The sequence below is a fragment of the Delphinus delphis genome, chromosome 2 (genome assembly GCF_949987515.2).
Source record: "Delphinus delphis chromosome 2, mDelDel1.2, whole genome shotgun sequence".
Taxonomy (NCBI): Eukaryota; Metazoa; Chordata; class Mammalia; order Artiodactyla; family Delphinidae; genus Delphinus; species Delphinus delphis.
Window position 1 is genome coordinate 77560124 of NC_082684.1, and position 27097 is coordinate 77587220.

The window sequence follows — 27097 nt, forward strand, 5'->3', positions numbered from 1 at the left end:
TGGGCAGCTGGGGAAGGGAGCAGAGATAGCAAGGAGACCTCGGATAGGGCGAGGCTTGGCTGGCTTCCCCGGCTTCCCCATTCCGAGGGTGGGTAGGGCCTACATTCACTCTTTGACAGGCAGTTGTCTTCCCTGAAGCAGGCCCTGGGGACCTCCAGGTGGGAAAATCCATTCTGTACCACCCCCACGGTGATCACAGTGCAGAGGGTGGCCAGAGCCTGGCACCTCTAATACTAGGACAGAAAAGACATGTCATGCATTTGACCTGTACCTTTACTTGCATGGCCTGTGTGGAAAGACAAGAGAAAAGAAACAAGAAGTCAGTCAGTGAAAGCAGGGGTCCAAGACACAGGCACCACATGTTAGTCACAGCTCTTTCACCCCCATTCCTCTGCCAACACAATAGAAAACCAACGGCTCTGGAAGCCGGTTGAGCACAGCATGAAGAGCGGGTGGGAGGTTAGGATGGAGGTTAATTGGATCAAAAGGACTTACACCCAGACCAAGCAGTGCATCCCTGGGGCAAGGTCATCAGAGACCAGGCTTCCAGAGTGTGTGACCCTCAGACCCTGGTGGTCTTCAGATCTGGCCACCCAAGTGAACTCTTAGATCTCATGCCTTCCCCACCTCCCACCTCCCTCCTGGCACCTGGGTGGGATGCAGACAATCTGTCATGTAACCAAAGACCCCAATTTTCTTTTTTCCTTCCACCCACCACATTATCACCTCCAGAAGATCTGTGGTTACAAAAAGAGTAGGGAGAACTGAACTAACGGGCCATGTGTGTGCTTCCCCTAAAAAAAGTTTCTAAAAAATGTACTCTAGGAATATCCAAGGTGGTTCAGGATCACCCCACAGCCCAAAGGATGGGGAATCTCCCTTCTGTGCTGTGACCTTTAAATATATACCTTAGGTCAAAGGCTCCTACACGCTATAGGTTCTAATTTTATTATTTTCTTCACATATTGCTAGGATTAGTTAACTCAATGCATTTCCCTAATGCTGGAAATGCTTTTATTTATGTGTGTATGTAAATATGTATTTATCTATCGATCTATTTATGCATCTTTTAAATGTTAGCTGAAACTTTTTATTTCCGTAACAGAAATCTAGAAATTCCTATACCTTCAAAATCATGTCATTTCCCCACACTTTATCACCAATAGTTTATGACCAAATAGACAATTTATGTGTGAACTTTAAAAAAACAGAGACTCTTAAGGGAAAAGGAGTTGGAGGAGGACACAGCACACGGTAGGTGGTGTGCTGTGTTGAGACAGCACACGGGGAGGCTTCGGAACGAGGGCAGAGCTGTACCATCTGAAGTGCTCATCCCCACTGAGGGGGTGAGGGAAGTAGAGACCAGTCAACCCAACGATAGATGGTAGAGGGAAAGGTGAATGTCCAGAAGCCCGTCTGAGAATGAGAGAGCAAGAGGGAGAAGGAGAGTGAGACAGAGAGAAAGAGAGAGAGAGAGGCACCAAAGGAGGAGGGAGGGCAGTAAGAGAACAGGGAAGGGTAGAGGAGGGAATGGTAGAGAGAAGAGGGGGAGGGGATGGGAGACAGAGATGAAGTGAATGGGGGAGGGGAGGGGGAAAGACAGGGAGAAGAAGAGAGAGAGGGAACAGGAAGGGGGAGAGAGAAGAGACGGGGGACGGGGGCAGAGGGAGAGAGAGTACTTGAACTACACAAGTGCAAGAGCAAAGGGAATACAAATGAAAGTGAAAAAAGGTGGGGGGAGGGTGGAGGGAATGAGAGAAGCGAGTGAGCAGCTAGGGGGATGGGAAGAAGAAGCAAACTAAGTCACACACGTCATTCTGAATACCCTGGACAAGCACAAAGGTGTCTTCTCAACTCCTCCCTGCCCTTTTCCAATTCACTGAAATCACACTCATGGGGTGAAGTGGCTTTACACGAGGCACTCTAACATGTGCTGCATCACAACTCTTTTAATGTTTATAATCTTGGTCAAGGAACTGGCATTTCTTGGGCTAAACACATTCTAACTTACCATTCCCCTCTGAGGAAGCTGCTGCCATTTTTCCAGAAAACAAAACGAGTTTAAAAACAAAACAAAAACCACCGTGCTCAGCTTAGTTATGTATTGCTGAACATATATTTGCAAACTGGTGTTATACAAACAAAAGACAATACAATGAGCTCTCCCCAAAACGTGCTTTAGCTGCTGGAAAAAAGGACACATCTTTGAACTGACCTTCAATTGATCAAGTAAGAACAGTGTGGCCCACTGTATATTTTTTCCACTTCCTTTCCATCTGCAATGGCATGTGCAGTGTGTGTGGGCGTGCAGCATTCCAGCACACATATCTCTGCCACATGCACGGAGGCCAACTTCATTTATCCAACACCAGAATTCAATTATGAGTGCAGATAAAAGCAAGCACAGGTGACCATGCAGATCAGGTAGTAGAGAGAACATGTCATTTCAGGGAGGCAAAGGCAATGGGGATTCAGCAGATAATAAAGACAATACCCCCTCCCCATCCTCGCAATATGTAGTTCTACATCCAAAAAATACCAGAAATGGCTATGAGTTGCTGTTTATTGGAGGTATGATATCTCTCTGTCTGAAATAATGTGCTGCATTTATGTAACATTATTCAATTCTAGAGATGCATTTAAAACTGACGTTCCAACAGGGCCTACTAGTAGAGCTGCGAGAAGCCAGGCAGTAAGCTCTAGCCCATTCTACAGATTGGTAAACTGGGGCCCCGAGAAGTTAAGTGAACGATGCAAGGCCATACCTATACCGAGCAGCTGGGCCAAGAGTGGGACTTTGCTTCCTTTCAGGCTCTAGTCCTGTTTGCTACTACACTTTGTGCCTCAACTGAGGCCACAGGAACAATATGAATATCTGTTACCCTGAGAAGCACAGCAAATATTATTTAACATCTAGGGAGTGTCCTTACATCCACTACACTGTAACTTTGACCCTCTCCAACACATCTCAGAAAAAACTGGCATACAATGTCAATGGAAATGAAATGAAAGCATCTGCCCCTATGGACTAACCTTACCAGCAGGAAAGATGCACAGGTTCTGAATACGCTCATCCTCTGACAAGACTAACATACCCTTTTCCTCGTTCAGTGATGTGAATGAACAACTTCAGGTTAGTCTGTTAGTAGGTTAGTTTTGAAACATCATTCTTTGTCACCTCTTCTCTTTCCAAGTATAAACCCAAGGACCCTGAGTAGCCATTCATCACCAGAGGGCTGAGATTATCTTTGCCATTGCTGCTCATCTGGGATCCAAATCCTTGTACCAGAATCCTTTTCGTTGCTTTTTTGCCATCCGCTGACAATAACAATGGATGCTAGCTGGTTCAGTCAAAAGCCAAAAGATCTACCCCAAGTTGAAGGTAGCAAGGAATCTGTCTGGGATTCAGTGACTTTCGGTAGGTGGACAGGGTCAAACGAGACACTGTAATGGCTGTAAGAAGACCCTTCAGAGGGAACTTAGGGATAGATATCCAGGGATCAGGAGTCTGAAAATATCCTTCCTCCTGTACCTCACCTGAGCAGCTGTATATGCCAAAAGTCAAATGCAAAATAAACTTTGGAAAATCAAATAAAAATTATCCAAAGCACAAAAGGATGCACCTTAAGTAAGCTTCCTTTGCAGCAAAGATTCCTCTTGAATGTGAATATATATACACCTAATCTCTCTACATTGTATGTGCACAGTTCTATTTATCAAACTTTACCAAACAGCGCATACCAGATTCTAAACTCCAAGAATCAAATTTTGGATGCTGGAAGAAGTGTTAATGTCAACATAGCTTAAAGATGGAAGGGATGGAAAGTGCAGAGTGATTGCAGCTGACCAGAGCTAGGCACGCTTGGTGAAGTTTTGGGTGTTGAAGTTTTCACTTTTGGTGGCCCCTGGTCTGCAACTCTGCATACAAAGGTCTTCTATCCCAAATGGTTATTTGGAAGGTTGCCCCAAGAGCTTTGCTACAAACCCGCGACTGTCATCTTTCCAGAACTGGTTCTCACTTCTGAGGGGTTCCCGTGCACACTCCACCTTCCTGGTCCTCAGAGGCAGCACTGTACCAGCAGTGAGAGAGATGCGCATCTCAGGTGTCACACGTCTCTTATACGTGACAGTACAGTCAACCCTCACCCAGGCACGCTTCTCAGGGGAAGAGAGTCCAGGTAAGCCATGACAGCCGGGAACGAAACAGCACATTTAAGTAAGCCTTGTTTTTGTGTGTACACCTAAAGGAGTGTGTCTGAGAATTCTCTCCAATAAAAACAGCAAAACCTCACTGTGCAGAGCTGACTCAGGGGGAACCCGGAGGCCGGCTGCCCCTCTTGTATTCAATACTGCGACACCCTCCCTGTAGGTGACTCTGTTTTCAGACAGATCTTTGGAACGCCCTCTTTCAAACATTTCCCTGCAGGGGGATGGACAAATGTTTGGGTTTCTGAATGCAACTCAGGTGGAAAATAAACAGAAGGCATTAAGAGGTCAGCACAGCTGAAATAAAGCAGCTACTAGATGTTCAAGATAGGAAGAAAATAAGTGCACTGTAAGAATAGGTGTCTACGAAATCTTCAAAGCAAGGCGATGTCCTCACAGCTAATTAAAAGGTGGCTCTAGGCACATGTATTTTTGTAGCTTTTCTACACAGCAAGTAGTTCTACTTTAAAACAAGTAACAGCAGCTTTTGTTTTGGCCTTAGGCAAGTCTTGAAACTTAAACTTTTTGATGCACAAAGCAGCTACTTATTCATAAAATGTGATGACCATGCTTGTTTGAGAGCAGTTTCTTCTGGCTCATTCTCAAAGAAAGAACAGTGGACCTGTTGGTCTCTGTTGTTTGACCTAAACGCAGTAGGAGCTAATCCCTTCATACACCCAAGACATGTAGCTTAGGTCAAGGTTGGAGAGTCTTTGGAATTGATTTCTATGGACTTACTTTTGACATCTTGCTTTTGCTGTCTCCAGTTAAAAATGCCAAATTATTAATTTCGTTCTGAATCACAAAATTTTGCTCTTCCCTCTTGAAGTTCTAAGTGGGGGGAAATAAAAAAGCAAACGTTACAAGAAAGTTGAGGTGTACCTTTCACCACCAACTCTAAATCCAGGGCCCCCATCTGTGCTTACGTGAGATTTACACCACAGGATGAAGACCTCTGCCACCATGCGGAAGAGCTGGTCAGAGTCAGCATCGGGGCTTTTGAGCCAGTTAGATCTGAGGTGAGAGATAAATGAATATGCATGTGGAATTCAGCAATGATTGAAAGAGTCACACTCTAAAAATTATACCGACACCAGATGCACACATTTATCCGGATAAAATTGCATTCCCATAGAAGGCAATCTTCAGAGAGACTAAATATCAATATATTCCTTGCATGCTTAGATATAGGCATGCAATTGTTGTAGGTATTTTTGAAGACCTACAATAATCATTTCCATGTTACCAAAGGATTCCAGGATTCTCTTAGCAAACAGAGGTCAGAAATCAACATTTCAAAATGGTCAAAGGTAAGGTTTTGTTTTCCTTTAAACTGAAGAGGTGATGCAGGTTACATTCTAAGTTTTGGGACAGGCCTCCTTTAATCCTCAAGTCTAGCAAGACTAGGAAAGTCTTGGTCAGTATGACATCTAATCTTGTCAAACCTCTGAAATTGTGAGCACTCTATAAACTGTTCAGGCCTTGCCCGTTTTCCTTTCAAAGCCACTTTTATGAATGAAATCTGTAAGACAATAATTTTTTTTAACTGTTATATAAAGTGTATAGGCAGAGACCACACACCTCCTATGCCCTTTGAAATGGTTTGCAAATTCCCTACAAATAGGCATTACTCATTAAAAAAAAAATACTAGGCTAGGTTAAGAAATTTCACAGCGGCGGCAAGAAGGCTCAATTGCAGTAGAATTCAGTCATTTCCTAAAAGTTGTCTTGCCCCTATCTTGTGCGTTTGAATTATATTTTGAAATGGCTGGGTGAGAAAATATCTGCATAAAGTAACACATTAGAAATTAAATTGTCTCTCGTCTTTCTTAAAGAAAACTTTGGGGCTGTCATGAATGGTCTAAAAAACCTAATGTCCCTTGGTTGTATGCATGGTAATAGCTATCAAAAAGCCAGTTCCCTAAGCCCTGGGACATCAGACTGAATTGCTCTGAGCAGCCTGTACCGTCTGCCCATTCACGGAAGGCACCAGGCTAAGGAAGAAAGGTGAAGACTCATGAGGCCAAGACCACCTCTGGATTCCTTTCTCATCTCCTCAATTCCTTCCCGCCCTGAGTTCCAGCCTCATGGACATTTTTGTCTAACCTTCCTTGTTTTCTACCTCAACTAGCCTCTCCTTTATAGGCAGACACTACAGGTGGTCTGCCCAACACTCATTCTCCTCTTCTTCCTTAGGCACAAACCCCCATTTTACTCCGGGTGGCACTGTGCCCTGCTGAAGGTCACATTACCCAGCCCCCCTCGAGGGACAGCCGTGGAGCTAAGTTCTGATCAATGAGATGGAAGAGGAAGCTGTTGGATGAGCCTTCTGGAAAACTCTCTAAAAAGGATCAGATAGCTGAAGGTGCCCTTTTGCCTTTCTACTTCCTCTCTGGAATGAAAACACGACAGCTCAAACTCTAACTGGCATGTTGCACCTGAAGTAACTTTGAACATGGACGCCAATGTTGAGGACAGAAAGACAGAGGAGTGAGGGTTTCTACCGAAGAGCAGCCGTACTGGCCATGGACTGGCTATCTCTGGACTTCCTTCACGTGTGAGATTTAACTTCTAATTTAAGCCACTCTATAAGGTATCCATCACTAGAAGCCAAATGCAATCCAAACTCGAGGCTTGAGACTGGTAATGCTTTTTGATTTCTTTCATATTGATTTTTCAGGAGCGCTTTTCAGGGTCAAGTGTCAGGTTTTATCAGAGCCGCCAGCTGTTCCTTCTGCAGCGTTTTGGTTTAAATGTGCTTTATAGGCTTGTAGTCTGCCTTGAGTGGGAAGAGGCAAGGGGTCACATCCTATCCCGCCCAGGAAAAGCACAGCCACTGCCAGTGTGAGTCGCAGGAACACTGAAAACAAAATCTCAGGTAAACATTTGCTCACGGGAGAAAGAGGCTTTGCATACTTTTGCCTTCATATGGGAATGCAGTTTCAGCTGAATGAATTTTGTTTTCAACACCCTTCTTCCAAGAGGCAGATTTTTACTCTTTGTCTTTAGTGAGGTTCCTTCTTCAGGTTCAGAATGGTGGGTACACATGAACCCACCGTTAAGTGTTTTCCCCCAGGCACGTAAACTCTCTGCACCTCTCAAACCAGATTAAGTCAGTATTTGCAGGAGGACAGAAGAACCTGACCTTGCCTCTCCAACTTGCCCGTATATACGTCCTACCCCCAAATGATGCAACCAGACTCTCTCCCCCCTGCTCCCAGCCTTCCACAGAACTCAGACCTTTCTCAACATTCAGACATTTGATCCTTTTGGAGGTACTTAACCGACCTGTGGGTTTCTTGTATCATCTGCTCTGCATGCTGCCAAAAGGCAGCTGGGAAATGCAAAGCTGTAGGTGGGGAAGACAGTTGGGTTTAGAGGCAAAACAGAAACAAAAGGCAGGAGAATAAAGGAGAGTTAGACTGCTATTGTCAAAATGACAACTTATCAGGTTTTTGAAGAAAGTAAAGCCAGTTATCAGGTTTTGAAAGAAAGTAAAGCCATGTTCCTATATTCACTGCCCAGTTGTCTGACTAAGAGGTAAGAGCTTATCTCTGCCTTGTTCCTGAGCCTCTTGTAGAGGATACAGCCCGAGGTGGTCACCACACAGGATTCACTTGGATTCCCTTCAACAGTCTGCGAGATGGGTTTTCACCCAAAATCGTACTATTTAAAGTTGGTCGTTTCTGTTCAGAGTGTGTCCGATTTCCAGAAAGGAGGCTGAGGCGCTGCTGCCTTGTGTAGAGAGGTTTGTTGAACCTATGTTGATGTATAACCTCCCGGCATGAGGACATGGAACCCTGATTCGCCCTGCTCGGACCACAGCACGCTGGGAGCTCTTGCTCATTCTGGGTCAGCTTCAGGTTCAACACTGACCCACAGAAGCTTCTCTTCAGAAGACTGTTTCAGCTGTCGAAGAGACTTGGAACACTGCTGTGACAGGGCTGAAGAAGTCCAAAGGTTTAATATGACGAGAGAAAACAGGGGAGGACAGGACAAGATGGCTCTCTTCAATGTTTAAAGAGCTGCCACAAGAGAGATTGGAGTAGTTTTGTGTGGCTCTAGAGAGCAAAATCAGAGTTGATAGGAGATAACAGATCTGAACTCAAAAACGGTTCAGAGTGCGGGGAAGGGGAATTGGATGAAGGTGGTTAAAGGTATAAACTTCCAGTTGTAAGATAAGTACGTCCCAGGGGGTGTAAGGTGCAACATGATTAATCTAATTAACACTGTATGTTATACGTGAAAGTTAAGAGCGTAAATCCCAAGAGTCCTCATCACAAGGAAAAAATACTTTTTCGTGTCTTTTATTTTGTATCTGTGCGAGGTGATGGATGTTCGCTAAACTTATTCTAAGCATTTCATGATGTATATAAGTCGAATCGTTCTGTTGTATACCTTACACTTACAGAGGGCTGTGTGTCAATTATATCTCAATAAAACTGGAAGAAAAAAAATGAATGAGAAAGAGTTGAACCAAAATGGCTTTAACTGTCTGAAACGAGAATGGGAAGGCACGCACAGTATGGTTGTACCTGTCATCCATAACCGTGGTGGACAATCAGGCAGGAAATGCACCGCTAGGAAAAGGGAAGAGGATATTGATTCATCCAGCTATAGGTAAGATGAGCTGGCCTCTATTATTCCTGCCAACTCCACAATCCCGTGCTTCCAAGCCAGCCAATTCTTTTGGGTGAAGAAAGAACTTGAAGGAGGTAAAGGCACACACACAGGAAAGAAGTATTTCTAAGTGAGGCTCAGATGGCCATAATGCTCCCTGGTGTTCAGGGAAGAAAGGGCTGAGAAGTGGGGATGAATGAATTAGTGATGATCTCAAAGACTCTCTGACATTGCCATTTTTAGCAACTGTCAAACAATGTGTAAGTGGAACACACTCTATCTTGCATCTTGATTGTCAATAGTGACAAATGCAGTTAAAGAGCTATTCCAGGGGCAACCTTACTCTACTTTCATTTCTGTTTTCACCTCAAACTCTGACAAATTCCTTCGCTAACCTGCTAACATAATTATGTTATCAGAAATGACTAAAATGATGACCCTGAAAGCAGGATTTCTTTTGAGACAGTGAGTAAAATTCCCCACAGATAGGTAAGGAATTTCATACACACACACACACACACACACACACACACACACACTTATATATAGTGTGTGTAAGATGTTTATTTTGTAAAGCTAAATATAAGTAATCTTAAGTAAATATTTTAAACAGTAAGTACAATTTACCTTATGAAATGCTAAATGCTAAATGCTAAAATGGGCATATCCAGACGTATTCCTTGCCCATGACAGAATGGCATATCACTCAAAAGGTCAGCAACGTTCCCCCCCAATATCCCTAGGTCTTTTCAGTAACTACAATGGAGTATTTGAAAATTAAACCTTCCCAAACTTACAGTTTAGGCCTCTAAACTTTAAGAGGGTGTGGTATAATAAAGACATCTATTTGGTCTTTGCCTTCCACTGGGACCTACAGTCCTTTGTTCCTTTGCCTGTTCATGAACATTAGGCTCCTATGCCTTCCTTTCCCCCTCATCCAGCTTAAATCCCATGGCCAATCTTTAGAATTACCCTATAATATACACCCTCAACTCCCTAACCCATTTTTCTTTGTCACACTCATTTTGCAAAGCCCCAACCCTGGTTAAATCTAACTCTCTTCCCAGTCTGGGCCTGTACCTGGCAGCCAAACTGGCTGGAGAAAAACACGACTTGCCAATGGGTCCCACTTTCAATTCACGAGCGCAGATCTCCAGTGGGGCCCTGCATGTGCCCGGCAATCCCACCCACTTCCCTGGTCCACCTGCTCTCCCACTCTCCCTGGGCGCTGCCTCCTTCCTCCTCAAACCTCCAAGCACCTTCTCTATCTTAAAAACTCTCCTCTTGGGCCTACTTCTTCCCCCAGCTAGCGGCCCGTTTCTCTGTTCCCCTTTAGAGTAAAACTCCTTGAATAAGTTGTCTGTACTGCTATCTCCAAGTCCTTTTCTCCCATTCTCTTCCAACCTACTCCAAAGAGCTCCTCATCTCCATCGCTCCATTGAAGCTGCTCTTGTCAAGGTCACCAACAACCTTCATTCATCATTCTTCCCTCCTGAAAATCCCTTGTGAAGTTGGCATCCAGGACACAACATTCTGTTGGTTTCCTCCTGTCTCACTGGTGGCTCCCTCTCAGTTTCACTCACGGGTTCCTTCCCCTCTGCCTGACCTGAGCACATGGGCTCAGTCCTTAGAACTCTTCTCTCTCCCTCTCAAGCCTTTACTTATCTCATCCAGTCTCATGTCGCTCAAAGACCACATATCAACGTATGGATGACTCTCAAACTCTCATGTCTACACCAGACCTCCCTCCTGAACTCTGGACTCATATATTCAACCGCCCACTCAACACTTCCATTTTTGTATTGAAGAGGAAGCTCAAATTTAACACGACTGAAAGTGATATCCTGATCTTGCCCTAAAAAAACTTCTGTATCCACAATCCTCCCCAACTCAACTGCTGGGAACTCCATCCTTCCATTTGCCCAGAATCATCTTTGACTCCCCTCTTTTCTCTTATTCCCAATCTGCAGTCCCAAGGGCTCTACCTTTAACACAGGCCCAGAATCTGACATCTTCTGTCAACCTTCATTGCTACCAGCCTGGTCCCAGCCATCACCAACTCTTTGTTTTTTTCTTTTTAATTATGGTAAAATATACGTAACATAAAATTACTCATTAGCAACATTTAGTACAACCATCACTCCTAGTTTCAGAACATTTTCAGGACTCTGAAAGGAAACCCCAGCCCCATCCTCTGCCCCAGTCCTGGCACCACTCGTCTGCTCTGCACCCTCAGCTCTTGACTGGGTCACCGTGAGCCTCTCGGCCGGTCTGCTCACTTCCTTATTTGCCCTGATCCCTCACCACAGCGGTCAAAGCCTGAGTCAGATCACATCACAGCTTATCTTGAAACCTGCACCAAATGCTCATCTCGCTCGGCCCCGTGGAGAGAAGATGGCTTCTCGGACGTCTCCTCCTGCTTTCCTGGCCCCTCACTCTTCTCCAGCTGTACTGGCCTCCTCGTGATGCCCTGAACATCCCAACGCACACCCCTTCCTTGGGGCTTGCACCAGATGTTTCCTTTTCCTGGGAACATAACCCTTCCCCAGACCTGCACGGTTCCTGACCTCACCTCCTTCGGGTCAGTGTTCAAATGTCGCTTTCTCAGTTAACATTCTTTTAAAACTGCCACCCTGGCACTCTTAATTCCCTTTACTTTGCTTGTATAATTTACTTAGATAAGTAAATTATAAGTAAAGTGTATAAGTAGATCTATAAGTGTATAAGTAAGTATATTGTAAACATGCAAGTATTTGTTTTGCTTATTGTCTGCCTGCCCCACTCTCCTGCCGGAATGAAAGCTCCCTGGGCCAACAGCTCTTTCTGTTTTGTTCTCTCTTGTCCCCTAATGCCTACAACAGAGCCTGACACCCAGTCGGTAATGTTTGTTGAATGAATGTGTGACAGAGCAGCAGAGGGGCAGAAGTGGGTCGCTGCTGCCCTTATTCGACTAACTCCCTCTTCTCTGTGGTGGCCTGTGAAGATGGAAGGGGTGGCCATGCCACTGATCATGTAGAATCGCTGGCCAAGGAGAGCATTGCCCAGAGGTCCCACACTGGGGATTCTGTGGGGGAGGGGCACTGGCGGTGGCAGCTGTGACCTCCCTCTCTCACCTATGACAAAACCCAATACCGTCTCTCCATCCTGGGGACTTGCCTAGGCCTCCTCCGTACCTGTTGTTGTCCACATAGCGGATCAGCATGGGGTAGAAGGCATAGAGGTCTCTGCAGAGGACGGCAAACTCATCCAGAATGAGGAGCTCTGCCTCCTGGGCGTCCCCTTTGCTGTCGGCTTTCAGCTGCTCCTCTTCCTGCACGGTCTTCACAGCCTTCTTCTTCAGCTTCTCCAGAGTTGGGATGAAGTGGCTTCTTAGCAGGTCCGCCCTGGCTTTGCCGATGATTGGCTGGGCATACACTGTGTTTGCAAACAAAGGGCCCCCCCCTCATTTTGCATGTTATGACAATTGATGAAAGGAAAGAAGGGATACTCAAAGGTGAGGCTGCGAAAAGCCGTCAACTCAGGATAACACTTGCCCTTCCATCTCGTGAAGCCTCAGTTGCTGGGGGTGGGGGTGGAGCTACAGGAGAAGGTCTCTATTCCTGTTCTGCTTCTCTAGGCCACGGGGAAACCTTGCCACCCTTTAACTTTTCACGTATGGTGTTTGCTATACCTCTGAGCTCCTCGTAACAGGCTATCTTGTTTCATTTTAGAGTACATTCACGTTGGTTTTGGCTCACTAGTGAGATTATAAGCCTTTTATTCATAATAACCAACACTGTGCTGTGTCAGGAGTAGGCACTCAATACTACGTTTTCTGGTTTATAGAAAAATCTCTTGTTAAAAACATATGGACCCAACCACAGTTCTCAGCCCCCAGGACTTGAGAACTGCCAACCTACTGCCTGGGGACTCCTCTGGGCCCTGAGAAAAGCAGAGAAACTACTATCATCTATAATAAACTGAGAGGCAGACTGGGGTCGCCACTAGAAGTCGATGAGCAGAAACAAGCCATCAGTGGGACCTGGGACTATGGTTCCAGCCTTCTTGAAGAGAAAGATAAAACTTACATGTCTCATCGAGTTTATTAAATGGAATATCCTATGGGTCTAATCCATAATAAAGATGAGAATCAGAGTAATTATTTAAAGATAAGTGAAATAAAATTCTCAAGAGTCATGAGCCATTCACAAAGTGCATTGATGCGTGTTTTGTGTATTTCAAAGGTTCTTTCATGTAGGGCGTTTCGACTAGAAACAGCCTATAATCCAGCACTTTTTCTTTTTAATCTCACTTTACCTTATTTTTTGCTTTCATAAATACGGCTGTTTTAGAAAGAGAAGGCGAAAACAGTTCTCTGCTGAGAAGCATTAACCAACAGGTGGAAACTTCACGTTTCACACTCCAGCCTTCACCGGGCTGCATTTCTGCTCTGGATCTGGAATCGGAACGGCTGTTCCAGATATGGCTGATGTGAGGTTGCTATTTAAAATGGACTCTGTTCAGGCACCAGGAATGAAGCGGCCTAACTGAATGAGATATGGGTTCACCTGTGAAATAACAGGTCCCGTTCAGTTCCCATCAGGGTGCTGTGACATCTTTCCACTGCACCTCTGGGGAAGCTGAGGGAGTCCATCCTTCCATTACCTTCCTTCCCTTAATCCAGATTTAGAAATTAGAGCTGCTCAACAAATTGCCTTAGGGTTAACAATATTCCTGGGCTACTAGGTAAGAAAGGAAGGCCAACTTTATCTACTCATATGTTCCCAGAGGTCTATACTGTCTAGAAGCCATCAGTACCCGAAGTATTTATAATTTGAAGTTCATTTCAGAGACAGGAAGGCGGTAGAAGTTTTCTTCCTTGGAATATCTACTCATTTGTCCGGGAAGCTAATAGCTACCACTGATCCCACCGCTGTGTTTTATGGTTAGGAGATTGTAGGGGTGAAACAGCTATGGTCCATCAAAACCGCAGGTCCATCAAAGGCAATGACTTTGCTTTAGCTTCTGTCTTCTCAACTCTACTCTGACAGAGGACACTAAAATACTCATCGTTTCCTGACTGTGGAAAGTGTGGTTACTAATTTTCCAAGGCTCTCCTCTTTTGGAGTTGTTTCAGGAGGAGAAAATCAGCCAACAACATTCATTAAGAGCCTACTGCATGCAAGGAGGAATACAAGACAAGACGGAACTCCTAGTGAGGCTACTGTGAACCTAAGTTAGAGAGCGTCTTAGGAAGCATAAAGTGAAATACAAATGCTAGAAACTTACAGTACAGCCCAGATGGGAGTGAGTTTTGTACGTGTGGAAAACACGCAGGATCACTTACCGAGAAAATATGGACAATTATTACTGTAGGAGCAAATGGAATTCTTAAGTACCAAAAGCAAATAAGCAATGATCATGGGAGTTGGGTAGAGTTTATCAAGAAGGGCTTCCTGGAGATTCGAGGGACCTGGATTACTTGGGGAGTTAGGCAGGAGCATTTGCTCTAGGAAGCTCTACAGGGGAATAAGTCAATTCTTTTCACTGTTAAATAACTAAGTGCGGGAAGGGGGAATAGCTTAAAGATAGACTAAGAGAAGAAAAGAGAGTCCAGGCGTCTTGGTGCTGGGGCCGGGGCCGGGGAGGAAAGGCATGTGTGGTACCTGCAATGCGCTTCATCCAGGAGGCCTCATCGATGCCCAGGTTGTTGTTGATGATTTTCAGAATGTTGCCCAGGATGACACTGAGGTGTTCAGAGGTGACCTTGGTGCACCAGGGCCCTGTGCTGGGGGGCAGGTGCTCAGGCCCCCGCTCCCACCAGTAGGACAGGTAGTTGCAGAGCATGGGCAAGATCACCTCGATGACGTGGGGCATCTCCGTGTACCGGGCCCCTGACTCGGCCAGGTCGTTGATTTCCTTCATCAGGCCTTCCAGCTGGGGGATGTCAGGGCACATCTCCTCCACCGTGTCTGGCATCCCCAGAACTGACCGAGAGGGACAGGAAGAATAAAGGGACAGTAATTCAAAAGCACAAATAGTGCGACTTTCTCTCTCTCTGTCCACCCCTCCTTTGGTCTTTAGACATAATTTTCCACCCCAGAACCTCAAACAGGTCAGCTCCGGATACAGGGGAGCTTTTGCTCTCCTGCTGCCTTTGTAAAGACTGAAGCTTCCAGAGGCTGGGTTATCTTCTAGATGTCATACTCAGGTTAGAACACTTAAACTGAATCTTAGAGGAGCATAACAGAGACATGGCCGAGGGACATTTCATAAGACTTCTCTGTGATACAGTCAGTCTCTTGCTTCTCCATCTTGGCCTCAGTGCATGCAGGAAAGGCAGGGCTAGGAGAAAAGCAACCCATCGGTGTTGAGTTGCCAATTTGTGGTTGGGTCACCTGGATCATGTCTGTAGTGTTTCAAAAAGGAAAAAGAAACATCTTGCATCAGAGATTCTTTCAGCTGGACCAGAGACAACACCTTCCATCCAGTTGAAATCTCGGGGAAGAAAACTTTGCACATACATTGATTTCTGCATTTACAAAAGAAGTTATTGATGACCTGAAGGAACCTTTGCCAAGACCTCTTGTCATTCGCTTAAACCTTTTTGTCTCTGAAGGTTTATGTGCAAGGAATAGTGAGTCAGCCCTATCTCTTCCTCACACTGAGTGACTGAGGCCGCTTCACTGAACGAGGACAGACAGGATGAGATGATGACAGCGTTCAACATTAAACGTTGTCAGATACAAGAATAGCAAAAAGAAGAAGCCAAGGGGATATGTGTCTTGTTCTTCTTAAGGCAAAAGACACTCTTTCCCTCCAAGACAGGAGGAGAGACCAGAAACATCCTGAGGTTCCTGACGGGTGAGACGAAAACAAGGGCTCTGCGTGGCAGGGCGGGGCATGGTTGAAAAGAAGCACCAGCCGAAAGCTCTGCAGAGCGTCCATTTATGTCATAGCCCCCAGGGTCCACCTGGGCCTGGGAGGCAGCTCATTGCAGACTCCACCCACAGGCCAAACTTCTCACAGCGGGGCCGAAGCATCAGACACCAGGGGGGCTAGGGAGTCACAGAAGCAACAGGAAAATGTGGTGCATTTTAGATCCACTAGTGGAGCCTATTAGATCCACTAGAAGCTTTGAGGAAATTCTTTTCGATATTAGGAGTAAAGTGTAAAGTTCTCATGAATTTCAAAGGACAAAGCAGAAACTTCAAATAAAATGTGACGTTTAGTGAACTGGGTTGTGCCTGCAGGCCCTTTGCCACGGGGTTACTGCTGGTGTGAAGTCTCTCTCTTTCCTAGATTTTAAGTCCATAGGAATGGAAGTGTTAATGAATAAGAGGCCACAGCAAATTCCTTGGCTTTTAGGAATATTGGCCAATTGAAGGGACTGTCTTGATTTCTGTCATAATTGTCCTGCCTGGAGCCGAGCTCCAGAATAATCCTGGCTGCCTTGGAGACAGTGAATCGGTAGCTGTTACAAGTGGTTCTAGGAGATGGTGTGCAGCTGCACAGTGATGGACGATTCGGAAGAGCCTCCCTGCTATGGAGCAGGCCCTGTGAGGTGCCAACACCCTTTCCCTAACTGTGATTTTCTGTTGCTATCGGTATGGCCTTTTGGCAGGTAGAAGGCTACAGATCTCTCTTCCTTGGAAGTTAGGAGTGAACCAGTGTCCTTTAAATCCAGACAATTCAAAAGGACTAGTAGCATGAAAGCCAAAGAACATCGAACTCCTATGATTTACAGCGTAAGGGAATTATACAGGTTAGACACCATCCACTGCCAATGCTGGTCATTTGCAGAGAACAAGTCCAGCCTGTACCTTGCTGCAGAGCAGCAAGAATCGGGGGTGACATCAACATGGGGGTCTGGGGAGACTCTCACGAACAAAATCGTTTGACACATACAGTGTCAGAATCAATAGGTACGAACAGTACCGTCAAACATTCTACCGTCAAGCTCTGCGCACAGAACAATGCCAACTGCCACAGATGCAGCTGACGTTTACAACTGTTTGTTGTAAAATTATACGTGAGAAGGCTCGGGGCGTGTGTGTGTTTAAATGTCACACAGAGAATACATCATCATGGACGCTTTTTTTTCCTACCTAAGAGAAACAGAGTTGCTTGCGGTTGCTTCACTGGAGTCGTTACAATGACCTTTAAAAGTTATTTATATGTAATTGGTCCTCGAGGGGAAGAAACATTTGTGATTTACGTGTTGTTTTGTTCTTCAAATGCCACATAATAAACCTGCAGAACGAATGCTGCTGAGTTATCTACCTGAAAAACAGCTCAGCTGGGTCCTATTAGAATCAGACACAAGAATGTAAGAGGGGACCATTAGAACACGCTGGCCTTTCATCTGCTAGATCAATGGTTCTCAAAGTGAAATCCTCCCACCAGCAGTGGCAGCATCACCCGGAAACTTGTTAGGACCTTCAGAATCCAGACTTACTGAATTAGAAACTCTAGGGGTAGGACTTGGCATTCTTTAGCAAGCCTTTCGAATGATTCTAATACATGCTAGTGTCTGAGAACCACTGGGAACCACTGAGTTAGATTCCAAAGTAGTATTTTCTTCACCAAGCAGCTCCTCCCTCGAGAAGACAGCATCAGAGAGCACCGTCTCTGTAGTATAGGCAGACAGCTTACATGGAAACTGGACCTCCTTTCTCTCTGGTTGATTTTTCCAATAAGGATTTGGGAAGTAAACTGGCTGGTGAGTAGGATGTTTTGGTCAATCTACTATTCTGATTAATAGACCACTGCCACACATAACCAAAGATTTTATCTAGTTTTATCTAGCACATAACAGTATTAGACCTTTTCCAGTTTTTGGATGAGTCAGAAAATGCTCCAGGACATTACAAGACAGAAGAGTTCCTAATATGAGTAACTCTGCTGGCAAAACACCAACTGTTAATTAAGAGAGATGCCCAACTGACTGAAGCCTTGATAAATCAGTTCATATTGTATTTCTCAACCAAAGACTCGCATCATTTGTCACGTCACATCATCTGTCACATTCCTTTCCCTGCTTGGTCCCTCAGGCCACCTACTTTGTATAATGAATGAAGTCTACCTTCTCAGAGTCCATCAAGCCATCAGTCATTCTCTGGCTCCAGGCAAACCTGGTTATCCCAGAATAAATATTCGCGTACACTCTACTTTTCAACAGCCATACACATGGTCAGCATTCAGTCTTTGTTGATTCATTTTTTTTTTTTTTAAGATTTGATTTTATTTATTTTTGGCTGCCTTGGGTCTTTGTTGCTCTGCACGGGCTTTCTCTAGTTGCGGTGAGCGGGGTCTACTCTTCCTTGCGGTATGCGGGCTTCTCATTGCTGTGGAGCATGGGCTCTAGATGGGCGGGCTTCAGTATTGTGGCGTGTGGGCTCAGTAGCTGTGGCTCGCAGGCTCTAGAGCGCAGGCTCAGTAGTTGTGGCGCACAGGCTTACCTCTGGGAGCTCAAGAGCAGAGTAGGTCTCTCTCTTTCCCAAGGTGCAAGCTCTATACGTTGGTGATACACAGACAGAGACACACTTTTTCTTGAATCACAGTTGGAGCAGAATAAACGTATACGTATCCAGCACTGTCATGACTGGACCCATGTCCCTCTGGAGTTGGGGAGCAACATTTTTGCTGGCTTTTGCCTACAGATGTCACAGCCCTTCCTCAACATTGCCAAAGCCTGCTCAGTTGTTCAGCTCCTACTTTAGCTGCAAGATGTGACTCATTCGGAATCATGAGATGGCAGAGAAAAACAAGGTTGGAACTATATTTTTCCTAGTCCATGAAAGAGGAGGAAGGGTGAGATGAGGCTAAGGAGGTTGGGGAATTAACTGAGAGACTTTGGAACGTGGAGGCATCTTGGCGATGCTTCTCCCTCGACGAGCTCTGAGAACACTAGTCTCTGCTGTATTCTAGTTCAGGAAGAGAACTTTAAACAGTCTTGTCTAAATTGTCCTGGTCATCCTTTCTGGGGCTCATGTGCTTCTTTTATCTGAAGTAATAAAAGCAAGTGAGAATAAAGCCACCAAGGCTTATTAGTACTCTGGATCCTTAGACGGAAAGAAGAGTGGTGACAGAGAAGAGTGTAACAGGAACCTTTCCTCTCCTAGAACCCTTAGGACCCATGAGAGCTTGAAAAGGGGGCTTGAACCATGTGGAAAGGATGCACAGTCTAGTCACCTGCTGGTACCGTGCATCAATATTTTAAGAAAATATGGGTTCTGAATAGGACAGGTTCTGGTTAGAAATGGTTTACTATGATTTTTTGGGGTCTGTTTTTCTTAATATTGATCAGACCCACGGTGCGGTAATTTTTGCTTCATGTCGCATCAAATCATTGTAGCTCTTTCCCGTTGGAGTCCAAGCTTCCTTCAAGGTTCCTGCTGGAAGCTCCTCTGTTCTAATCCATTGCCATTCAGCAGGATCACAATTCATCCATACGTGGGGACTCTGTCTTCTACCCTCCAGAAGCAGCTTTACCACCTGCCTTGGATTCCAGTTCTAGGTTATCCTAGAACAGGGGGTGGGAAAACTTTTCCTATAAAGGGGTCAGACAGTAAATATGTTAGCCATTGCAGGCCCAACAGTCTTTGCTGCCACTACTCAATGGTGTCACTGCAGTTGAAGGGGAACAGAATGGGCGACCCCCAAATACGCCCCTTTGGCAGAGGGGTTACTTTGAGCTGATTAGTTTTAAGAAACTGCAGACCCAGGAGAGTGTCTGAAAACAGAGTTACTCTTTTGTAAGGAAAATCTGCATTTATAAGGAAAGTTCACCTTAGATACAAGTGCCTGTACCAGAAGAGAGCTCTTGCCCAAGATCACTTTTTCATCTGAAAGACTCATGTGCGTGGCAGGGCAAACTGTTTACCAAACACTTCCTCTTCTCACTTTCCCATGAATGGCTACCCCATTTGAAGCCTCGACTCCTAACCCTTTCCTTAGATCAGGATGGTGTATAAGCCTCAATTATTGGGCTGGTTTTGAGCCTCATATCTTTGTGGGGCTCCCTTATGTACACATAGGTACGTAAGTAAAAGTCTGTCTTTCTCCTGTCATTCTGTCTTTTTTTAGTGGGGGGTTCTTGGCCAAGAATGATGAAGGGTAGAGGGAAAATTATTTTTCCTCCCCTACACAGTGCTAAAGCAGCTGCAGACCACATGTAAATGAGTGGGTGTGGCCATGTTCTAATAAAACACCATCTACAAAAATCAGCAGCGGGCCAGATGAGGCCCGTGGCCAGAGTTTGCCAACCACTGTTCTAGAACTCAGTGCATCAACACTCCTGTCAAATTCTCTTTCTTGTAGAATTTCAGTTCCTTCTTGTGTTTTTCTCTGCTTCATTTTCCACGAAGATGGAGAACACGTGGTTATCATCCTTGGAAACACGGCCTGTCTGTGGACCTGAAGAGTGTAACGAGGGTTTCCCTGGTGGCGCAGTGGTTGGGAGTCCGCCTGCCGATGCAGGGGACACGGGTTTGTGCCCCGGTCTGGGAAGACCCCACATGCCGCGGGGCAGCTGGGCCCGTGAGCCATGGCCGCTGAGCCTGCGTGTCCGGAGCCTGTGCTCCGCAACGGGAGAGGCCACAACAGTGAGAGGCCCGCATACCGCAAAAACAAAACAGAACAAAAAAAACCTGCCAAATTGTTAGGGGCTTCCCTGGTGGCGCAGTGGTTGAGAGTCCGCCTGCCGATGCAGGGGATGCGGGTTCGTGCCCTGGTCCGGGAAGATCCCACATGCCACGGAGCGGCTGGGCCCGTGAGCCATGGCCGCTGAGCCTGCGCGTCCGGAGCCTGTGCTCCGCAACAGGAGAGGCCACAACAGTGAGAGGCTCGCGTACCAGAAAAAAAAAAAAAAAAAAAAAGGGTGTAACAAGGTTATTAGTGCAGCTGTGCCCCTCCCACTGACACTCTGGAGAGGAACTGTAAAGGGCAGCCATATCCCCAGGTGCAGAAAGAGAACAGAGACCAGGGAAGACAGGAGAACCTGAATTTTTAGGATGCAGGGGATTTAGAAATCAATTACACTGTCTCCTCATTTTACAGAAGATGAAACCAAAGTCTAGCGCTAACAAAGTACCTGCCTGTGCCCACTTTTCCAGCAAGATGGAGACGTGCCACACGGTGCCAGTTCTGACCTCCCGGCCCCTCCCAGACCACGTGAACCAGCCACAGTGCTGCAGGCTGCCGTCCCTGCCTGCGTGGCCTTCCCTCCCGCTGCTTTCTTCAAGCACATCAGTGATGACCTCTGTGGGATGATACTTACTAGACCTCTCCCTGGGGGTTTTGGCGTTGAAGACTGAGAGTGGGTTGTAGCAGTCAAGGGTGGGCTCCAGGAATGCCACTGGTATGGCACCTGCCAGTGAGGCCAGGCATTCTCCGAGGGCAGGACGTTGCCTGGAAACAAAGAAGTCCATTTAGAAGTGGTGACAGCCCCATGCTGGCCCCATGCATCGGTGGGCCACTTCCCCATAGATGGCTCCCCTGGACAGCCTGGGCCCCAGGCTCATCAAGGTTGCATGCTCTTCCCCCTCCCTCACCTTTCTCTGGACACTAACCAACGGTTTACAATGGTCTCACTCCTTGGTACCTAGTTCTTAAGCAACTAAGGTGATATAATACACTGTGTAGCTTTGTTCTTCTCTCCCAGCATCTCTGAGGGCAAGTTCTGCTGGCATCCAAATTGAATCGGATCTTCCTGGTTCCCAGAATGTTTTGAAATCTGTGTAATTTCTCTGTGTCTGTTCCCTGTGACTGGAGCTTGTGTCCACCAGTGGGAACAGTAGATAATGGGCCAAAAGCACCAATAAGGCACAAAACTAAAAGCCTGCTTTGCGAGAGAAACGACAGGTCCTAAAACACATTGCTTGATTTAGACGAAAGAGTTCTGACACCTATTACTTCTCTTTTTTTCCACAAACATTGTGTGTCCACCATGTATTAAGCTCTGGGTTTTAAGTCCTTCTGTGAAACAAGCAATCAGTCAAAAACAAAATGCTGGACTTCCCTGGTGGCGCAGTGGTTGAGAGTCCGCCTGCCGATGCAGGGGACGCGGGTTCGTGCCCCGGTCTGGGAAGATCCCACATGCCGCGGAGCGGCTGGGCCCGTGAGCCATGGCTGCTAAGCCTGCGCATCCGGAGCCTGTGCTCCGCAACGGGAGAGGCCACAACAGTGAGAGGCCCGTGTACCACAAAAAAAACAAAAAACAAACAAAAAAACCCCCAAAATGCTTGGGATTCCTAGTTCAGATTTGTATCGGATTGGCCAAAAACCCGAACGAACTCTTTGGCCAACCCAATCGTTCTCCGGCTAAGAGGCGTTGTGCTCCTTGCAGGATAACCAAGGCTGCAAGAATAACCGATGGGAACCAGCCCACCAGCTGGTCAAAGCAGAGCTAGTACTGAAATAGTGCTTCCCCCTCGCAGACCTGGGCTTAGCCTTGGAGTTGTACTTTCTAACCCCGCAGGTCCTTTCTGCTAGTGAGATGACACAGTGACAGTGCTGGCTAGAAGGGCCCCATATGGGGACTGACATCTGTTGCTTTCTGATGAATGGGAGACCAGAGCCATCTGGTTTCCACCCATCAATATCTTTTCTCTGCCACTCACTGGCATTCAATCACAGACAGACTACATGCCCGCCTTGTGAGTTACACAAGTGATGTCAGTTTCCAAACAAGGGGAAAAATTTCTTCCAATAAACCAATAACGTGAGTCCTTTGTTAGACTGTGATACAAAGATAGCCAGTGGAAAATGCAGACAGTAGGTCGATAATGAAGAGTTGGAAGGGCTTACAGGGTTCAGGCTTACAGGGTTGCTGCCTTCCTCTGGGACTGATCAACTCAAACTGAGCGTGGATACTGTGTATGTGAAGCCCAGTAGCAGAAGCTTTGGGAGTGGAGGGTGTCAGGCTGCATCTTGGGGGATGTTACAGAATCATCATGGAGAAAACCGCCAGCTAGAGAGGGCACACTTGGAGCCAAGAGCTAACAACTACTACTGCAATTCTGTGGAAACAGGAAGGCATTCAGTTCTCAGGGTTCCCTTCAGCTCCCGCCAAAACCCAAACCCAAGACCGCGTTAACTGCCCTTCACTATGACAACAGTCAACAATTCCAGCAGCACCAAGAGAAAGAATGTCAAAGCTGCAGGGTCTCTGGATGGGATAACAAGCATTTACTATGGGGCAAGGCAGGGGGCTGGCTAGGGGAGTCACTGTTTACTGAGGGGTGAGCGAGGTAGTCCTAACCTTGGCCTTTGGCTTCCAGGTGGTGAAATGAATGCGGGAAGGAAACATAGAACCCTGATGCAGTATGACAAAATAACACGTATTTATGGTCTAATTATAAGGATTAAAATCAACCTGCAACTTCATTATAGCACACAGGAAGATACACATTTGAGCTGGATTAAAAATGGGATCTTAACTCGTCCTGAAAAACTGACTTGACAGGGCTATCTGGGGTAGAATCAGAATCTGCAGGGGGCTAGCCTGGGGGTCCACAGAACTGTTCTGCTTGAGATGCCAGAGGAATCTACTGGACCAGAGAGAGGAAGGAGGGAGAGGGTGGGTGAGTGAATCGGTAGAAAGCTGTGTATCCCTTGGAATTCCCACACAATCTTAGCCAAGTTAGCAAACTTATGAAAAATGAGATCTTTTCATTACTTTCAAAGACAATTAATATATATGGTTTTATTCCTTATCTTGTATCTTCTTCTTGGGCTCAGCTTTTAGGGGACCAGCTGACACCTTATTTGGCCATGAAGTATTTGAGCAGATAACTTTCAAATTAGCCTCTAGCAAGCAAGAATGCCCTCAACCGGACAAGCAGCTCTCAGCTAACAGCACAGCCTTGTCCTTCCGTGGAAGGTCTGACTGTTAACTCGCCCCATCCAGGTCTGCTCTGGAGACAGAGCAGCAGCCCCCCTGGGCCCTGTGTGTGCTGCCCGGCTCCATTTGGAGGCTGCATCAGTGGTGGAGGGAGAAAGCAGGGGAGGCAGTGGGGCTGTGGAGACCGCAGAGACCAGGCCTCCTCTCTGGGAAGCTTTGCAAAGCTGCTTCGCCTCTGAGCAGGCCCCGGCCAGGCCTGTTCTCCCACCTCCCCTTCTCTCCACCTCTTCTTCCCCCAACCCCTCCCTTCTTTGCTACGCTCACGGTGGTGGTGGAGAGGCATGAAAAGGGCCCAACACCCTCAGGGACAGCTGAGCAGAGTGAGGGCCTGTACGCATCAAACATGAGGACACACAGGGGCTGTTTTTTCAGTCAACATTCTCTCCATTTTAACCAACCCCAGGGGCCAGCCAGTGAGGAGAGATACCCCATTTCCTCTCATTAGTCTTGCCTTTTGAGGAGGAAAAGGAAATAAAGAGTTAAATTACGAAAGGAAAGAAATACCATAGAGAGAGCTTTGAGTAAGGAAAAAAATCTGGGTGAAAATCAGGGATGACCAGGGGTAATATCAAATTTGAGAGCAAATTTTACTTGGCCCAGGGAGGGGAACCTTGGAAACAGCTGGTCCTGGGTTGTCTTGGTACTAAACCCATTATTCCTTCCTTTCTCTTTCTCTCACCAAAATGAAAAGTTGTGATCTCCTGAAAGTAGACTTATAGGAAGTTCATCTGATAAAAGGCAATCCTTGGAGCAAAAGACAGTTCTCTAGTGCTCTGCTGATTCCCTGACTCAAAGGAGAGGGACAAGTATAATATTAATTACTGACAAACTGAGTCTCTACAAGCCCACACACTGGCATTTTCTAGTCTGGAGCACACAGTGACGCTAATCAGTTGTGAGGGAGAAACAACGGTTCTCCTGGCCTCGCTGTTAGAAGTTCTGTAAAAGTAAAGCCCAGAAGTCTTTCAATTCATGTTCCTGGCTGTGAAATACCAGAGTGAATGACCTTGGTCTCCAGGTCCAAGGGGGACTGAGCCCGGCAAAGGCCTGCTGTTAAAGTGCTTCTCTGATCATTAGTGCCCCCCCCCCAGGGGGCAGTGTGGGTATAGACCAGGCAGAGCAAGGGCTACAGAAACAGTTCCATGGCAACTCAAGGATCTACTGGAAGAGTTTATCAGTGGATAGAGAAACTCACTCTCCTCCTACCCACCCACCCCCTGCCTTAGCTCTTATTGCCTAGAACAGTATTTTTCATATAATAGTACTTGGTCAATGCTGACAGACTGCAGACGGTTCAAGTTACTTTTTTTTAGTTGAAGTATAGTTGATTTACAATGTAACAGGTGTGAAGCAAAGTGATTTGGTGTATGTGTGTGTATATATTCTTTTTCAGATTTGTTTCCACTATAGGTTACTACAAGATATTGAATATAGTTCCCTGTGCTCTACAGTAGGTCTTTGTTGTTTATCTATGTTATATATAGTGGGGTGTATCTGTTAATCCCAAATTCCTAATTTATCCCTCCCTTCCTGCTTTTCACTTTGGTTCAATTTGTATTTCAGTTCTTGTTACTTCCTAAGTTGACCTCTCAATTTTATTTCCATGGACTGGGACCTTGCTTCTCAACTGTCTATCATCTGGGACACAGGCAGAGACAAAGTCATCATGGTAATAATAATTATGCCTGCACATATCTGGTGCTTTGCAATTTTGAAAGTTCCTTCATGTAAATTCCAGAGGATGCTAAGGAGAGGAAGCAACACGTAGCACAGGGGCAGAAAGTGGAGGCAGAGCAAGGTTCTAGATAGAAATACTAGTAATCTCAGTGGTTTAGGGAAAGCCATGTTTGATCAGAACAAAACTGGTCAAAGCGGGCAAAGCAGGAAGGAAGATATAAACATTTCTAAAGTGTGAAGGCAAAAATAAAGTTTTAATTTGAAATAAAATGGAGAGTCAATGCTTAATGCAGTTAATTACAAAACTTAGTTTTCTTGATGTACCCCCATCAAATGCTCTATCAATTAATCAAAGTATATCCAGATTAAAGAATGTTAAGTATTCTCCATGTTTAAATACACGAAAGCCTTTACCCTACCCTGAAATTCTGTATCTGAAAACTTTGCTTGTCAGTGACCATCTCAGTATTGCCTCAATTAGAAAATATCCCGAAAGAGGTCTCCACTCTGTTTCAATGACGTTTTCCTTCTCACAGTCAACACTATCACTGAGGTGTCCGGTTCTTTTCTATGCACAATGCACTCAAGCTATATTGAGTGGTTCCTTTGCAACCCTACAGACATTCATTAGCCAAAGAAACTTCAGTAAAAGGTGGTAGAGAAATGGTGGGTTTCGTTATATTGGGTTGGCCAAAAAGTTCATTTGGGTTTTTCCGTAACATCTTACAGAAAAGCTGGAACAAATTTTTTGGCCAAGCCAATACTTTCCTCCCTAAAACCCACAAGAGCTGGGGAAAAATTTGGGAAGAAATTTAGATCTGTGCTGAAATTAGAAAATGTGTGATAACTTCATACTGCAAAGTATGGACCAAATCAAGTGAAGATGCTGAAACTGAAACATTCTTTCAAGACCTAGAGCAGAGTGTAGACATCATTGGAAGTAAATATGGGGGTTTTGAGGAGCCCAGGAAAGGAGTTTTGCTTGAAACAATGAGACTTAAGGGTGTGAGCAGGCCCTGGGAGACCTGTTGGACGTGTGTGGGACTCAGGTTCCATCCTGCAGAGTGGCAGGCAGGACCAGAGTAGGAAGGAGTGTGCACGCCATCTGCCACAACTATGACCTGGACGCCTGGCCTGGAGAACCAGTGGAGGTGAGGTAGAGTGAAAGAGTGAGAAGTAACCTGTTTTGTAGCTGCTGCCTCAACTCCTCTAAAGCAGAGAAGAAACATACATTAAATCACTAAGCAAAAGGCCTATTCTATAGGATGCACCAGGAATTTCACCAACCTCTCATCTGCACCAGCTGTTTACTCTGGTTGAGGAAGGACACCAAAGGATAAGGGTGGATGACTCCTAGGGCTAAAGGCACTGCTGATACGGTGAGAAAGAGTTCTCAGTCAGCTTCTAGGTTTTGAAGCTGCCTGATGTTTCAGCCCTGTCCACTCTCCTCCACCGAACACACACACACGCACACGCATACGTGCGTCATACACACACACGTACTCCTTTCCCTTCTTGAGAACTAGAAATGTACCTAATGACCAAGAAATAGATGAGAAATAGAGTTCAGAGGAAGAATTATCCAGGAAAAACCCAGAAAACTTCTCTCTACCCTCACAGAATATAAGAAGAGATATTAACATGGAGATAGTTTCAGAAAAGAACAATTAGCTAAAAGTTACTGAGGAGAAAATGAGAGATGTGGGAGGT

General features: G+C 45.8%; 1 protein-coding gene across 1 annotated transcript in view; it reads right to left on the reverse strand.

Annotated features, from left to right (window-relative positions):
- RYR3 (ryanodine receptor 3) overlaps positions 1 to 27097 on the reverse strand; it is a 361766-nt gene that overhangs the window by 52959 nt on the left and 281710 nt on the right. The window contains exons 65-70 of the mRNA XM_060002247.1: positions 21086 to 21216; positions 14472 to 14792; positions 12000 to 12240; positions 5133 to 5220; positions 4945 to 5037; positions 272 to 286 (exon numbers count right to left, since the gene is read on the reverse strand). Coding sequence (XP_059858230.1) covers positions 272 to 286; positions 4945 to 5037; positions 5133 to 5220; positions 12000 to 12240; positions 14472 to 14792; positions 21086 to 21216 — 889 coding nt within the window. The remainder of the gene's footprint in view (positions 1 to 271; positions 287 to 4944; positions 5038 to 5132; positions 5221 to 11999; positions 12241 to 14471; positions 14793 to 21085; positions 21217 to 27097) is intronic.